Below are 18,141 nucleotides of genomic sequence, written 5' to 3'. Positions count from 1 at the left end.
TATGAGGCTTTTCCTTGAAGGGAGCCATTCCCTTCTTTATAGCAGTGTGGCTGTAAGACCTGGGGTCCCCAGAGGTGCCATCTGACTCTTGACTCCTTGAACAGTTTGTGTCCCAATGGAAAAAGCAAGGAAATGCGAGACAAAATGCTTGGGCTTTACTCCCAGATCCCCAACTTGCCTGCTATATTACCTAAAGATCTTGCTATGAGACACTTAACCTATCTGGGCCTCAGTTGCCTCAGCTGTAAAATGGGAATAAAATAAATTTCCTCCTTCCCTGTTTGATTGCAAATCCCATGTGGGGCAGGAATTGTGTCCAATCTGATTATCTTTTATTTACCACAATGTTTGGTAGAGTAAGAGTTTAGGAAGAGAAGCGGCATGGCCTAGTGGGAAGAGCAGAGGCCTGGGACTCAGAATAATAATAATTATTGGCATTTGTTAAGTGCTTACTATGTGCAAAGCACTGTTCTAAGCGCTGGGGAGGATACAGGGTGATCAGGTTGTCCCATGTGGGGCTCACAGTCTTAATCCCCATTTTACAGATGACGTAACTGAGGCCCAGAGAAGTTAAGTGATTTATATTCCAATCCAGTTCTGCCACTTGTCTGCTATGTGCCCTGGGTAAGTCACTTCACCTCTCTGGGCCTCAGTTACCTAATCTGTAAAATAGAGATTAAGATTGTGATCCCTATGTGGGATAGGGACTGTGTCAACCTTATTTGCTTGAATCTATCCCAGCATGTAGTACAGCACCTGGCACATAGTAAGCACTTAACAAATACCACAATTACTATTATTATAACTATAATAACTATGAATATTACCATGATTATTAGCTCCATCAATGCCACAGGCTGTCCTCAACATCAAATGGCAAAAGAGAATCACAAACAATAAATTTCTGTAATGAAATCAGTCTCCTAGCCTTAAAAGTATTTCTACCTCAACATACGCTCGCAATCACGTATTTCATCCTTGTCATTCTTCTCAGGGTCTGGTGAGACAATCACTCCCAAGGGCCCATCAACTGAAACCTGGGCCCAGGGCTGCATAGCCTAGTGTCATCCCCCCCACACTAGCTCATTCACACAACACTCAATGGCATTGACAGTGGTGGCAGAGATGGAAGGGAGCTGTGGATAGACTCAGCGGCCAGGGTTGAGAGGCTGGAGGAGAGCAGGAGCCAGGAGGACCTCCCCATAAATGTGATCAAATGCCATTTCCTGACACATCTCTCCTTCCTCCTCCCCCTTCATGCTTTGTCCTGTGGCTGGCTCTTCTGAAATTGAAGGTGGCAACAGAGGGTTGGGGGTGGAGGAGGAAGAGGGAGGGCAGGGAGTTCCCCTCTGGCCTTCCAATCATAGTGACACTCTTCAGTGGGGAGGCACCTTGATTAGTAAACACATGCATAAGGACACACAAGCAAGAATCACTTCTTCTCCAAAGAGACTTTAGATTTCTCACCTAATCTCCAAACTACCTCAAACATCAATATCACTTTTCCTCCAAAGACACTTTAGATTTTCCACCTTATCACCACACTACCTCAAACATCAAAATCAGTTTTCCCTTCTTTTCATGATCTGCTTAATAACCTCCCCAGATCAATAAATCAACAGTAGTCCTCCTGGAGGCTTTGGGATGAAAAGCTAGGGGGCAACTATAAGGAGGAGGAGAAAGTTGAGGCACCTCAATTTCAAAGGAACAACTCCTGTTGGGCTGATATTCCCCAGAACTTAAAGGTTAGCATTCTCAGACATTCCGGCACTTGCCACTTCGGGAAGAACACTACCTCTGTGATGCCCTATGCAGCACCTATGTTGGTAAGTTTTTGTTTCATTTTATGGTATTTGTTAAGCACTTACTATGTGCCAGGCACTGTACTAAGTACTGGGAAGATTCAAGCCAGTTGGGACACAGTCCCTGTCCCACAAGAGGCTCACAGTCTTAATCCCCCTTTTACAGTTGAGGTAACTGAGGTACAGGTAATCAATAAATTCTGTTTACTGAGTGCTTACTGTGTGCAGAGCACTTCACTAAGCACTTGGGAGAGTACAGTATAACAGACACATCTGCTCACAATGAGTTTAAAGTCCAGAAGGGGAGACAGACATTAATATAAGTTGCAAATAGGTATGCAAGTGCTGTGGGGCTGAGGTGGGGATGAATAAAGGGAGCAAACCAGGGCAACATAGAAGGGAGAGAGAGAAAAGAAAATGAGGGCTTAGTCAGGGAAGGTCTCGTGGAAGAGATGCGCCTTCTATAAAACTTTGAAGTCGGGGAGAGTACTGTCTGTCGGATATGAAGTGAGGGGGCATTCTGGGCCAGAGGCATGAACGATGTGGGTGAGAGGTTGGCAGAGAGATAGGTAAGAACGAGGAAAAGTGAGTAAGTTAGCATCAGTGGAGCAAAGTTATTCAGGCTGAGTTTTAGTAGGAGAGTAGCAAGGTGAGGTACGAGGGGGCAAGGCGATTGAGTGCTCTAATTCTGATGTGAAGGAATTTCTGTTTTATGTGGAGGCGGATGGGCAATGAATGTGTGGGTTGAGTGAGAGAGAAGAAGCAAGGATAACTAAGACCAAAGTTATGGGCTTGTGAGACAGGAAGGATGGTGGTGCCGTCTACAGTGATGGGAAAGTTGGGGGAAGACAGGGTTTGGGTGGGAAGAATAGTTCTGTTTTGGACATGATGAGGTCAGGGTGATAGCAGGGCATCCAAGTAGAGATGCCTTGAAGGCAGAAGGAAATATGAGACTGCAGTGAGGGACAGAGATAAGAGCTGGAGATGTAGATTCGAGTATCATCCATATAGAGGTGGTAGTTGAAGGCATGGAAGAAAATGAGTTCTCCAAGGCAGTTGGTGTAGATAGAGAATAAAATAAAAGAACCTTCCATCTCTCCCCACTCTAGTCCATACTACACTTTTCTGCCCAGATCATCTTTCTTAAAAAATGTTCAGGATATGTCACCCCCTCCTCAAAAATCTCCAGTGGTTGCCCATCCACCTCTGTATCAGACAAAAACTCCTCACCATCAGCTTTATAGCATTTCATCACCTTGCCCCCTCTTACCTCACCTCACTCCCTCTTACCTCACCTCGCTTCTCTCCTACGACTCAGCCCACATACTTTGTTCCTCTAGTGCTAACCTTCTCATTGTGCCTCGATCTCTCCTGTCTCAGCCTGGACCCCTGGCCCACATTCTGCCTCTGGCCTGTAATGCCCTCCCTCCTCAAATCCAACAGACAATTACTCTCCCCACTTTCAAAGCCTTATTGAAAGCACATCTCCTCCAAGAGGCCTTTCCAGACTAATCCCCACTTTTCCTCATACTCCACTCCCTTCTGCGTCAGCCTCCTTGGGGAGTACCCTTAGCTCTTTCCCTCCCTCCCAGCCACATGGCACTTACGTATATATCTGTAATTTTATTTATTTATACTGATATCTGTCTCCCCCATCTAGACTGTGAGATCATTGTGGGCAGGATATGTCACTGTTCATTGTTGTATTGTACTTTCCCAAGCTCTTAGTACAGTGTCCTGCACACAGTAAGTGCTTAATACAACTGAATGAAAGAATGGGACCTTGAACTGAATCTTGGGGGACATTAACAGTTAGAGGATGTGAGGCAGAGGAGGAACCTGCAAAAGAGAATGAGAATGAGTGTCCAGAGATTTAGGAGAATAAGCAGGAGAGAACAGTATTAGTGAAGTCAGCTTACTGACTTCCAGACTCTGTTCTATCCACTAAGCCATGCGATTTCTTAGTTCAAGATGGTGTGTGATTTTGAGGGATGGCTGAGGCTCCCCTTAGATCCTGGTTGCTTCTGTTATATTTTAATGTTTCCCACGTGATTATTATCAGAGACAATTAAATGGTGAGTTTCAATTTAATTGAAAATGAAACCTTTGTTCATTGAGTTCATTCTACCTATTACCCTCCAGCTGTTTGACAATGTTTAATCACAGCTTAAATTAAAGTCCATCATCCATGAATTGATGATGCAGTCCTTAGTTCTAGCTAAAGTACTTTTGAAATACCTTGGAAACCTATTGAGATCAGGAAGAGGCCAATATTTTTTTAAAATTTTTTATATTTGTGAAGCACTTTGTGTCAGGCATTATATTAAGCTCTGGGGTAGATACTACACAATCGAATTGAACATAATCCGTATCCCACATGTGGCTCGCAGTCTTATTCCCCATTTTACAGATGAGGTAACTGAGGCACAGAGAAGTGAGTTGTGAACAGGACTTGAGATGGGTATATCAAAGCCGCAACTGCATCTCACAGCACTTGATCTTAGGGAAAGCAAACAGAAAGCAATCATGATGGAGATTGAAAGAGCATTGCTTTCTCTCTCCACTCTTTCTGAAGAATATCCCCAAGCACACACCAAAAATGGTAAGGACCTGAATAATGAGGGGGATATGGAAGGAACTAAGTGTCAAAAATGACAGGAAGGGGAATGGTATGAAAATAAGAGGAAAATGATTCAAGTTTCAATGTCTCCTCCCAAAGTGAAAGTCTTTCTGCATCTTCCTAGCCCTCCTAAAATCCCATCTCCAAGAAGTTTTCCCCAATCTATTTCTAACAGTCCATGTCTTTATCAAGCCAACAGCTGCTACTCTCACACATGAATTCATTTATACCCATCTGCCACACTTGTGTTTCTATACATTTAATTATTCACTCAATTTTATATTCTGCACCCACTTCTGACAAATGCTTTTATGTTTGCCTCCTGCATTAAAGTGCCAGGACTGTGTCCCTTGCTTAACTTGTCCTTGCCCAAATATTTTGTACAATATATTACCTTAGTACAGTGCTGTGCACACAGTAAGCACTCAGGAAATACAACTGAGTAAATGAATTACCCTCAATATGAGTTCAGTAAATAATATCCCTTGATCGGTAGCCCTTCAGAGAGTACCACATATCAATCAATCATTGGTATTTATTGAGCACTTATTATGCGCAGAGCACTGTACTAAGAGCTTGAAGGAATACAACAGAATGACACATTCTCTGCCTGCAACAAGTTTAGAGGACATAGCTTGGAGACAACCAAGCTAGCTCTCTTCCTCCCTTCAAAGCCCTACTGAGAGCTCACCTCCTCCAGGAGGCCTTCCCACACTGAGCCCCTTCCTCTCCCTCTCCCCCCTGCCCTACCTCCTTCCCCTCCCCACAGCACCTGTATATATGTTTGTACAGTTTTATTACTCTATTTTACTTGTACATATTTACTATTCTATTTATTTTGTTAATGATGCACATCTAGCTTGACTTCTATTTATTCTGATGACTTGACACCTGTCCACATGTTTTGTTTTGTTGTCTGTCTCCCCCTTGTAGACTGTGAGCCCGTTGTTGGGTAGGGACTGTCTCTATATGTTGCCAACTGGTACTTCCCAAGTGCTTAGTACGGTGCTCTGCACACAGTAAGCGCTCAATAAATACATTGAATGAATGAATGAAGATCTATGGTATCAACATAGCTGTTCTTCTGGCTCGGCTGCCCAAGTCGACACTGAAATTCCATTCCTTAAAAACTCTCAATGGCTCCCCATTTCCCTCCAAATCATACAGAAGTATACAGAAGTTTCTTACTATTGGCTTCGAGTTTTCTACCAATCCTGTCTTCCTCAGAGGTACCTATCTCCTTTCATCTGCCCCTCCCATGCTTTATTCACAATGCTTTTGATTTTCCAATACCTAATTCTAATTAGATCTAATATCTAATTCACTGCTTCCATCCTATCCCCTGCCTATGAATGACTCCTCTTCAATGTGCCTTTCACACTATGTACCCTTCATTCATTGATTAATGTATTTACTTATTTATTCATTTTTCCATTCTATTACCTATTTATGTTTTGCTCTCTTTATTCTTTTCTCCCTGAAATAATTTATTCACCTGACCCCTTCACCTTAGACTGTAAACTCCTTAGAAGCAGGGACTGTGTGTTTAGCTTTACCTTGCTCTCCCAAATGCCTACTCTAAAGTTTTACATAAAGCAGGTGCTCATAAAATATTATTTAATGAGTGATTAAATGTCTGAGGATAAGTAAAGAAACTAAATGTAATCTTGGGCCTGGAATGCATCCAATCCTTTAAATCATTTATAATACCTGATGGTGCTGATAATAATAATACTTTATAATATATAATAATAATATACAATTCCATCAATACTTGTAGTATTTGTTCAGTGCTTACTACATGCTAAGTACTGTACTAAATCCTGGGTAGATACAAAATAATCTGTCCGGACACAGACCCTATCCCACATGGGGTTCACAGTCTACGGAGGAGTTAGGACAGATATTTAATCCCCATTTTACAGATGAGGAAACTGAGGCAAAGAGAAGTGAAGCAATTTACTCAAAAATCACACAGCTGACAAGTAACAGAGCCAGGATTAGTACCCACATCCTTCTACTTCTAAATCTATCCTCTTTCCATTAGGCATCCTCTTTCTATTCACAGTCATGCAAAAATGCCATTCAGTCCCCGAAATGAGCCCGCTGTTGGGTAGGGACCGTCTCTATATGTTGCCAACTTGTACTTCCCAAGCGCTTAGAACAGTGCTCTGCACACAGTAAGCGCTCAATATAATTGAATGAATGAATATCGGTCCCCTCCTCCTCTTCCTATATCACTTTCTCTCCATCCTTCCTATTCACACTTCATTTCTATCAACTCCTGCCCACCTAGCACCTCCGTACACATGCTGCCTTGATGTGCTATGAACCTTGATGTCTCAGAGACAACCCAAATTCAAAAAGCACCCATCCCATGTACATAATGTCCCTTTTCTCTTGAAGCACGAGCAGACTTTAAGTTTCTCTTAGTTTCACTTTCCAGTTCACATTCAGCTTTCTCCAGTTCAGGGCACCTGGACTAATCACCATAGTTTTTACTGGGTTTCCAAGGTGACTTCTCAGTACGGTCCAGAAATTGAAACCCGCCTCTTAGTATTGGGTGTGCTATTACCATCTTCAAGCAAAGAAGTCATTACGTGGTTGAGTTGGTGCATCCAGCACTCAGGCTCTCCATTACACTGATTTTAATGTTCCATGGTAACCATCAAACCACTTCACTAAGAAAACACAGGCCCCGATTTAACTATGAATGTGAGCAGGAAAATTTTCTGAGGCATGTTGGTCAGTTGCAGGATCTGTCTTGATTATTTTTTTCCTATGTTTACACCAGGCATCCCTCACTCTTATATTTTGATTTGGGGCTGCAGCTCTTTAGCTAAACTAGGAGTAGCAAAGCCAGGACTTTAACTGGTTAAGGAAAGCCTTTTTGTGCAAATAATGTCAGAATATTTTAATGGGCAAACGGCTTTCCCTTGGGCTGCTTAAAACCACTCTCCTCCTGCAACAAATGAGATCAATGCAGGGAGGGGGAAAGAACAATGGCAGTCACAAAAGAAACCTCAGCATCCCCAGGAAATTTCTGCCCCCTTGAATTCTCCCAGAGGCCAGGCTCTTTGGGAATAAAGAGCAGTTGGACAAGCAATTAGGCACATCACCAGGCCTTGAGGTTTCTCCCTAGGGAACACAATGTGAAGTACTTCCACTAGCTAGTAGCAAGGCTCAGAGTGGCTAATTGTTGCATTAAACAGAGGCTGAGAGACAATGACATGAATGCTGTTTGTTTTTCCTTAAAGAAAAGTCCATTTCCTCCTATAAATATTCAGTGAATCTCTCCAAACCCAATTAAAGTTAAAATACAGCACAAACAACATTACTGAATGGCAACATTGAAAATTTCTCTTTAATTAACAAAGCATGAAAAACCATTTGTGACACAGCTACTATCCTGGACAAATGAAGAACATGAAACTTTGAATGGTTTCATCCTGCTTGAGCCCAGTGACTAAACAAATAAGAGGACAATCCAAATAAATCAAGTGCCTGAAACTAACCATTCTTGACAAATTGGATCTAACACTTGTCACAAGATTTTGTGTGTGTGTGTGTGTGTGTGGTGTGTTTGCGTGTGCGCTACTAAATCCCTGAGACACCATAACTTGTAATCTCTATGCCCCTTTAATGCACACTGGAATTCTGAGATTTATCTTTAGAAATATGCCTTTCCCTGTAGAAAATGGAAAAAAATAGAGACGATCCTAGAAATGCTGTTTTATGTACACAAATTTAAAGGCTTGGATCACGATTATGGAACTAAAAGTCAGAGCCCATTGGAGTTTTACATGTGGTGTTACCAGAATGATTGCAGATGGAGGTGGGGCGTTCTGGGGAGAGATGTGTCCATGGCATTACTATGGGTCAGAGATGACTCGAAAGCATAAGACAAGACCACAAACATCCTTCCTCTCATTACGTGATTACCCAGCAATATGCAGTGTATACTACATTATCATCAGCACGTCCATTTATTAAATGCTAATGTCAGACAGAGCCCTGGGAAATTACAAGGAAGTCAAGGAAACAAGGTCCTGGCTCTCCTGGGCAGAGATGGATTAAAAGTTCCAGATTACAGTTGAAGAATGAAGGAACTGAGGGAAAGAATTCAGACATATGGAGAATTCAGCAGTTTGAAGCCACATCATTTCAAAACTCAATACAGCATTTCAATTTAGGAATAATAGGTTATAATCACTCCGTCCAGATGGGGACCATACCTTTTATCTCTACTGCACTCAGTTCCTTAGTATTGTGCTCAGCTCACAGGTGCTCAAAACTACTGCTGTTACTGAGTGATTAGACTGTTCAAAAAAATGGATGGTTGCAAAATTTAGGAGGTCACTGCTGCTTGGATGGTAATGGGTGGGGAGGAGGAGAGTCTGGCCCCAGCTCCCTGGAGTTTAGTTGACTTCAGTTCTGCTGCCTAATGAATGCAGTACCAGAAGTTTACTATATGAAATAACTGCTCTGGTATGCTAATTGGTAATGCCCAACCTAATCGCTTTGTGTCCTTCCTTTCAAATGGAATCATCCATAAACCATCACAGACATTTTTTTCCCATGTTATTTGTTAAGCGTTTACTATATGCCAAGTACTGCACTAAGCACTGGGAAAGATAAAAAGATACCCAGGTTGGATACAGTTCCTGCTCCACAGGGAGCTGACAATCTAAGTAGGAGGGAGTAGGATTTAATCCCCATTTTACAATTGAGGAAACTGGGGCCCAGAGAAGTTGAGTGACTTGCCCAAAGGTCAATCAATCAATCGTATTTATTGAGAACTTACTGTGTGCAGAGCACTGTACTAAGCACTTGGGAAGTACAAGTTGGCAACATAAAAATAGGTCATACGGCAGACAGGTGGTGGACCCGGGATTAGATCCCAGGTCCTCTAACTCCCAGCCCCTGCTCTATCCATGAGGCCAAACAATCAAATCAATCAACTGTATTTACTGAGCACTTGCTGTGTACAGAGCAGTGTACTAAGCACTTGGGAGAGTAGGCCACACTGCTGCCTAATTAAAAACAATTTTTCTGTTTCTATTCAACAATTTCCCTTGGCAACCCATTTTAACCTCAAGATAAAGTAACAAATTAGCTGGATTACCTGTTCCCCCCCAAATCATCTGGGGCCCAGTTAACCAGAGAATTTCATCGAAGTAGCATTTTGGTGTGGAATATCAAATAATTTGGTCATTTAGACCTGAACTTACTGTCTGGAAATTCTTCCCTGTGTTTTTCCTATAACTCTCCTCCTGCATCTTCCTAGTAATAAGAACAGTAGTAATAATAATAATGACAATCCATGGGATAAAACTCTTATTGTGTACCAAGCACAAGATTATCATGTCAGACACAGTCCCTGTCCTATATGGAGTACAATAGGGAGGAAGAGCATCCATTTCATTCCCATTTTACAGATGAGGAAGCTGAAGAACAGAGACGCGACATGCCCCAGATCACACAGCAAGCTTGTGGCAGAGCCGGGATTAAAATCCAGAACCTGATGTCTGCGCCCATACTCTTTCCACTAAGCCATGCTATAATTCATCAAAGACGGACAGCTGGTCAACCCTGGTATCCAAGACCCAAGACGTACTGGTTCGTGGATTCGCTTACCTGGGTTAGAGACTGGAAACCACTGGTAGAACTCATTCCTGTAGGGAACTGTGTCAAACTCACTACATTGCATCTGCCGAAATGAAGGTGTCTCCTTGAGGCACGGGAGGATATTACACAGGCGATAGCGCTTTCTTTCTCCCGTGCAGTACTTTCCTCCAAACTTAGGCCTGTCAGGGGAACACAGAGGTTTCTGACTTGGGATTCCTTTCAAAAGTCAGTGATTGCAAAAAACCACGAATGAAATAATTGGCCCTTAGGTCAGAAATTGTTTGGGATGTAGTCAAATGAGTCTCACCAAGAGTGATCGAGATGGGCTATGAATTACCGGAAATGGGGGTGGATCAATCAATCAATAATATTAATTGAGCACTTACTGTGTGCAGAGCTCTGTACTAAATGCAGGAAGTAGACGTTCTCAGGACTTACACAACGATTTCTCTGGCTTAGGAGGCTGTGTCCATTTGTAACTATACCAAACTAAACATGTCCAGAACCCAAACTCTATCCTCCCCATGCCTTTCCCTTCCCTGTGGATACCACCACTATCCTCCCTAATTCACAAGACCGTAAACTTGTTGTGTCCTTGATTCATCTTTCTGATTCCACCCACATATACAATCTGTCATGAAATCCTCTTGGTTCTACCTTCACAGCATAGCTACAAATCCATGCTTTTCTTTTTCCATCCACACTGCTACCACTCCTCTCCCACCTTGATTACTGCATCTGCCTTCTTGCCTAAAGGCCTCTTGTTTCTCCCCACTCCAGTCCATACTTCACTCTGCTGCACAGATCATTTTTCAACAGAAACATTCAGTCTTATCACACCACCCCTCAAGAACCTCCAATGGTTGCCCATCCACCTCCAAATCAAACAGAAACTCCTTACCATTGGTGTTAAAGCACTCTATCAGCTCACTCTATCCTATCTCACCTTAATGATCGACTTCAGCCCAGCCCATACTCTGTTCCTCGAGCTCCAGATCACTCACTGTGCCCTAATCTCATCCATCTTGCCACCAAACCCTATCTCTTATGCTCCCCCTAGACGAACAACCTCCCTCATTTTTAAACATTTTTAAGGTCACCTTCTCCAAGAGGCCTTCCCTGATTAAGCCCTCTTTAACCTGGCTTGCTCTCTCTTATGCATTGTCTATGCACTTGGATCTCTAACCTTTGGGCATCTGATATTCTCCTCAGGCCCAGCTTCACATATCTTTAAATTACACATTAGAAAGTATTTATTTTGATGTCTGTCTCCCCCTCTAGACTGTAAGCTCATTGTAGAAAGGGAATGTGTCTGCTAATTCTGTTGCATTGTGCTTTCCCAATTTATTGAGTGCTCAATAAATAACATTGATTGATAAATCTAAAAGACTGAGCTCAGCTCTGAGACTGTGAGCCCACTGTTGGGTAGGGACTGTCTCTATGTGATGCCAATTTGTACTTCCCAAGCGCTTAGTACAGTGCTCTGCACATAGTAAGCGCTCAATAAATACGATTGATTGATTGATTGATTGAGAGCAATCACACCCTACACCCTCATTTCTTCAGGCCTCTCCACCCTCTCCTCTGCATCACCTATGCACTCAGATCTGTACTCTTTAAGTACATTATATTCACCCCACCCTAAGACCCACAGCACTTTGGTACATATCCTTAAACTCGTCCATTTCACCTACCTTTGATTTTGTTTTCATTTTATTTTAGATTGTAAGCTCCCTTTTGGTCGGGGATTGAGTACACCAACAATTGTACTGTCCTTTCTCAAGTAGTTAATACAGTGCTCTTCCCAGAAAAAGTGCTCAATAAATACCACTGAGTAGAGCAGGGCTGAAAAGAGAAAGGTGTTCCACTTACTCTGGATCATTGCACAGTCTCTCAGAACTCTGGGCACCTGCCCCACAGGTCCGAGAGCAGTGGGACCAGGGAGACCAAGCTCCCCATCCACCGTGGATGCTGTCTGGTTTCTTTCCCACTGTAATGCACTCACCAGCCATGCACCACTGAAGAAGCAAGAAACAGAGCGGTCATGGAGCCACCAATGTCACAGCAACCCATTTCCATAATTAAACTGAGCCTCTTTTTCCCTCTCCTCCTCCCCATCCCCCCAACCCTACCGCCTTCCCCACCCCACAGCACCTGTATATATGTTGGTACAGATTTATTACTCTATTTTACCTGTACGTATTTACTATTCTATTTATTTTGTTAATGATGTGCAGTTAGCTTTAATTCTATTTGTTCTGACGACTTGACACCTGTCCACATGTTTTGTTCTGTAGTCTGTCTCCCCCTTCTAGACTGTGATCCCACTGTTGGGTAGGGACCATCTCTATATGTTGCCAACTTGTACTTCCCAAGCGCTTAGTACAGTGCTCTGCACAGAGTAAGCGCTCAATAAGTACGATTAAATGAATGAATGAATAATAATATCAATAAAGGGATGTATTGAGCGCTCACTATGTGCTAAGTGCTGGGGTAAGTACAAGGACCCAGTCCCTGTCCCACTTAGCAGTCAATTTAATCTCAATTTAATTTTACAGATGGGGAAACAGAGGCCAGAATTGTTCAGTGGCTTATCCAAGGTATCCCAGCAGCCCAATTATAGAACTGGGGCCAGGATTTGAGTCCCCTAATTCCTTAGCCAAGATTTTTTCACTAATCCATGCTGCAACCAAGTCATAATAACAATGGTGGCATTTGTTAAGTGCTTACCACGTACCAAGCACTGTACCAAGTACTGAGTTAAATACAAGGCAAACCGGTTCTGACACTCAGTCACTCCAGCCTGCACAGTCCCTGTCCCTCATTGGGCTCACAGTCTAAGTAGAAGGAGGGCAGGTATTGAATCCCCGTTTTACAGATGAAGAAAGCGAGGCACAGATACGCGAAGTGAATTGTCCAAGGTAACACAACAGGCAAGTGTCAGAGTTGGAATTAGAACTCAGGTCCTCTGACATCCGGGCTTGTGCTCTTTGCAAAGTCCTTAAAGGCAACAACCAGAGAAAAAAAACTTGGCAAATGGTTGAAATCCAGCACCGTGCCTGGTCTAGATGAATTCTAATCAAGTCAAATGGAGAAACATAAGGCAAGCCGAGGAAAGGTCTTTCCCTTCGGAGTTTTGGTCTTCGAAGCTGGGAGCGATCAACCCATTGAGGAGGATGAAGAAAGGAAAAAGCAGAATGACCTAGTGGAAAGAGGCTGGGAGTCAGAGGGCCTGGGTTCTAATCCTGCCTCTGCCTACTGGGAGATCTTGGGCAAGTCACAACTTCTGAGTCCTTCAATTTTCTCCTTTGTAAAATGGGGATTTAGTACCTGTTCTCCCTCCCACTTAGACTATGAGGCCTGTATCTGACCTAATTAACTAGTATCTACAGCAGTGCTTAGAAACAGTGTTTGACACCCAGGAAGTGCTTAAATGCCATAATGAGAAAGGAAACTGAACTTTGTTACAAGAATTGCTAAAACTTCTTAGTTACCTTTGGTTTATGGTCTGAGGTTTGCCTACTTTTCTCTCTTTTTCTCATGTCCCCTAATGCACTGATTTTGCCATCCTACCTTCCAATGCCCTAAATGAAAGGGAAATCTTAATTCTTCTGTTGAAGCTGAAAACAAACTATGAATTCTCTTGAGGTATAAACTCTGTTAGGAGTGGATTCAAACTGAAGGTTCATTTAAAGCTGGCCTTGATTTCGGCTAGCTCTGCAGGGTTTTCTGAGCAGGAATTAGTCACGGTAATAGTAGTACTTATTGAACACCAACTGGGTGCAATTAATCAGTCAATGGTATTTATTGGGCACTTACTATGTGTAGAGCACTATACTACATGCTTGGGAGAATGCAATATAACAGAATTAGCAGGCATGTTCTCTGTCTATAATAAGATAACAGTCTAGAGGGATACACGTGAATCAGATTGGACCCTATCCATGTCCCACATGGGGCTCACAGTCTCAATCCCCATTTTACAGATGAGTTAACTGAGGCATAGAGAAGTTAAGTGACTTGCCCAAGGTCACATGGCAGACAATTGTCAAGGCCAGGTTGAGAACCCAGGTCCTTCTGACTCGCAAGCCCATGTTCTATCCACTAGACCTTACTACTTCTCTATGCATTGCACTAAGCACAAAATAAAGAAATGCTATGTCCCTTGCCCATGAGGAACTGACACTCTAACTAGGGAGAAAACCTGTTGCACTAATGGGTCATCAACCAATTAATGGTATTTATTGAACGCTTGCTAGGGAGAGTATAATACAACTGAGTTGGTAGGCACGGTATCTAACCACAAGGTGCTTACAATTTGAAGGAGACAGACAGACATTAAAATTAATTATGGCTATGTACATAAGTACCGGGGGGCTGAGTGTAGGATGGATAACAAGTGCTCAAAGGGTACAGACCCAAGTGCATAAGTGACACAGAAAGGAGAGGTCACTGTGGGCAGGGAACAAGCAGCGTGGCTCAGTGGAAAGGGCCCGGGCTATGGAGCCAGATGTCATGGGTTCAAATCCCCCTCCGCTGTCAGCTGTGTGACTTTGGGCGAGTCACTTAACTTCTCTGTGCCTTGGTGACCTCATCTGTAAAATGGGGAGGAAGACTGTGAGCCCCCCGTGGGACAACCTGATCACCTTGTAACCTCCCCAGTGCTTAGAACAGTGCTTTGCACATAGTAAGCGCTTAATAAATGCCATTATTATTATTATTATAACTCTGTTATGGTGTACTCTCCCAAGCACTTAGTGCAGTGCTCTGCACACAGTAAGTGCTCCATAAATATGATTGATTGATTGAGAACAGGAATAGAGGAAATGAGGGATTAATTGGGAAGGACTCTTGCAGAAGATGCAGTTGCCGCCAAGAACAATTTTGAGCATTGACAGAGCATTATTCAGGGTCCCTTAATAGCATTATCCTTTGTACTCACAGACAAGGCTGCCGCTGATTTTGCGATCGATGTGTACAGGTCTGTCTAGAGGCTGAGACATGACTAGCAGGCCCTTCCATGTTGTACACAGCTGAGGTTGGTTCTAATTTCTCAATGTGTTACTAATGATAAAGCTGGATGCTGGCTTGTTGTTCTTCCTCAGTCTCATTCGTTACATGAGACTGCTTCTCATTGAGAAGCAGCGTGGCTCAGTGGAAAGAGCCCGGGCTTGGGAGTCAGAGGTCATGGGTTCTAATCCCAGCTCTGCTGTTTGACAGCTGTGTGACTTCGGGCAAGTCACTTAAGAATAATGGTATTTGTTAAGTACTTTCTATGTGCTAAGCACTGTTCTAAGTGCTGACTTCTCTGTGCCTCAGTTATCTCATCTGTAAAACAGGGATTAAGACTGTGAGCCCCATGTGGGCTCACAACCTGACTACCTTGTGTCCTCCCCAGTGCTTAGAACGGTGCTTTGCACATAGTAAGCATTTAACAAATGCCATTATTATTATTATTACTACAAGATACTATTGTGGGAAAATGGCAAGCCCATATCAGATGGCTGCCCAGCAAGACTGATTCAACCAGGACCACCTCCCTGCTGCTGTTTCTTCTGGCAGTTCACAGCTCCACATGCACAGGAAAATGAATTGGTATTGCCAAAGGCAACTTCACTTCACTGATACATTTGACCCACAGGTAGTATATGTTACGTAAGCACTTACTAGGTGCCAAGCACTGTACTAAGCATTGGGGGGATACAGTTCTAATCCTGGCTCCATTGCTTGTCTGCTCTGTGGCCTTGGGCAAGACATTTCATTTCTCTGTACCTCAGTTAACTGATCTGTAAAGTGGAGATTAAGACTGTGAGCCCCAGGCGGGACAGGAACTGTGAACAACCTGATTAGTTTGAATCCACCCCAGCACTTAGTTCAGTGCCTGGCACTTCTAAACTGTGATCCCGTTGTTGGGTAGGGACCGTCTATATGTTGCCTATTTGTACTTCCCAAGTGCTTAGCACAGTGCTCTGCACACAGTAAGCACTCAATAAATATGATTGAATGAAGGAATGGCACATGGTAAGTGCTTAACAAATACCACAATTATATTATTATTACTATTATTATTATTATCGTGTGGTAGGGATCATTGGTCACATACAGGTCTCATCTACTACACTAACACTCATGCAGAAAAACATCAGTGCCAAGTGTCCTCTTCAAACCTGGATAGTTAGATAGATTTATATATAATCTTTGGGTCTTCTCAGCTCTTTCCCGTTAGCCCATCTTGAACCTGTTTTTACATCCCCAGGATTGAGGCCCACCTGAGAGGTCTTGATTAGATTTTGCTCCAGGATGGGGCTCAAATTACAGGAGCAGGAGATGGAGGTGGAGCATCACCTGTTCTGATCTTCCTCCTCACTGGCTCCCCTTTATGATCCCAACACCCGATCGGTCTTCCCCATACTGGGCTCTTTTAGCAATGTGGCCCTTGGTAGCTGATTAGGGCCAGGCCTGGAAGGAAAAGAAAGGATAGCCCTATGGCCCAATCCTACGTCGTCCTGGGTGGGGGTGATTAGTGGACTGGCCCAGGCTGGAGAGGACAGAGTGGACTGAGGCGAGGGTTGGCCAACAACTCTAGCACAGGACTCTGGGGGAACTGGAGAATACTGGCAAAGTCTCTCTTCCTTCTACATAGATAAAAAAAAAAAAACAACAGGCAGGCCTAAGGAGAGTCCCCAGGGCCTGCGGGGAATTCCCAGCCATACGTCAAGTCTCTGTGGGTCACCTCTTGGCAAGAATCGGCCCATGTGATCCAGCCTACTCCCTTGATCCCTGGGCTGGCTTTGAGGGCTGCTGAAACTGCCCTGACAGTAAGATTGATCCAGACCTGCAGGGAACCTGTTCAAGCCTCAATTAATCAACCAATCATATTTCTTGAGCCCTTACTGTGTGCAGAGCACTGTACTAAGCCCTTGGGAAAGTACAGTACAACAGTAAACAGTGACATTTCCTGACCACAGTGAACTCACATTTTAGAGTGGGGGAGACGGACAGCAATATAAATAAGTAAAATTGCAGCTATGTACCTAAGTGCTTTGGGGCTTGGTGAGGGAAAGAACAAAGGGATAAATAAAATTACAGATATGTACATAAGTGCTTAGGGGAAGGGCTGCCCTTCATGTGGAGATGCATTCAGGATTCTGGGACTCCCTGTCAATCAGTCAATCAATTTTTATTTGTTGAGCACTCATTGTTTGCAGAGTACTGTACTAAGAGTTTGGGAGAGTATTCATTCATTCATTTAATTGTATTTACTGAGAGCTTACTGTGTGCAGAGCACTGTACTAAGGACTTGGGAAGTACAAGTTGGCAACGTATATAACAGAGTTGGGAGACACATTCCATGCCCACAACAAGCTGACAATCCAGAGAAGGCTGACATTTAGAGGGCTCCAATTGTTTAGGAGACTGTAAGCTCCTCTTGGGCAGGGAACATATCTACCAACTCTGCTATACTGTTCTCTCCTAAGCGCTTAGAACACACAGTACATACTCTGCACACAGTAAGCAGTCAATAAATATGATTGCTTGATTGGATCTGGATGGAAATTGGATCCTCGGGAATATGCCCAGAATTATTCCCTATCCCAGGAGATTCTCCAGAAAACAGTCACCTATCCTGGACTGGTCCTCCAAGGTCATCCGATTTGAAGCTCAGGAGCACTTTGGAGGGCCTAGAAATTCTGGTGTCGCCTCAAGGTTTAGGGTGGCAGGTAGCAGGGGCTAACCCATTGTTTAGAGTGCAAAGAGAGGCAATGTGGCCTAGTGGATGGAGCATGAGCCTGGGACTCAGAAGGACCTGGATTCTAATCCTGGCTCTGCTACTTGTCTGTTGTGTGGCCTTGGGCGAGTCACAACTTCTCTGGACCTTATCTCAACTGTAAAATAAGGATTACGACTGTGAGCCCCATTTGGGACATGGATTATTTCTGACCTGATTTGCTTGCATCTAATCCATTACTTAGTATAGTGTCTAGCACATGCTAAGTGCTTAATAAATACCATAAAAACAAAAAAGAAACAAAAAAACCCCAAAATAAACAACAGAAAAACCCCTCTGGGGTTTTCACTTCACTGGGTAAA

General features: G+C 43.4%; 1 protein-coding gene across 2 annotated transcripts in view; it reads right to left on the bottom strand.

Moving 5' to 3' along the window:
* The window catches only part of ADAMTS12 (ADAM metallopeptidase with thrombospondin type 1 motif 12), a 345,960-nt gene that overhangs the window by 115,953 nt on the left and 211,866 nt on the right, over positions 1-18,141 (bottom strand). For both annotated transcript variants that reach the window (XM_038743882.1, XM_038743883.1), the window contains exons 11-12: positions 11,923-12,068; positions 10,060-10,229 (exon numbers count right to left, since the gene is read on the bottom strand). In XM_038743882.1, the coding sequence (XP_038599810.1) occupies positions 10,060-10,229; positions 11,923-12,068 (316 nt within the window). The remainder of the gene's footprint in view (positions 1-10,059; positions 10,230-11,922; positions 12,069-18,141) is intronic.

Source organism: Tachyglossus aculeatus, chromosome 3, assembly GCF_015852505.1.
Source record: "Tachyglossus aculeatus isolate mTacAcu1 chromosome 3, mTacAcu1.pri, whole genome shotgun sequence".
Classification (NCBI taxonomy): Eukaryota; Metazoa; Chordata; class Mammalia; order Monotremata; family Tachyglossidae; genus Tachyglossus; species Tachyglossus aculeatus.
The sequence above is the reverse complement of the archived record's forward strand: the minus strand, read 5'-3'. Positions and strand labels throughout refer to the sequence as shown.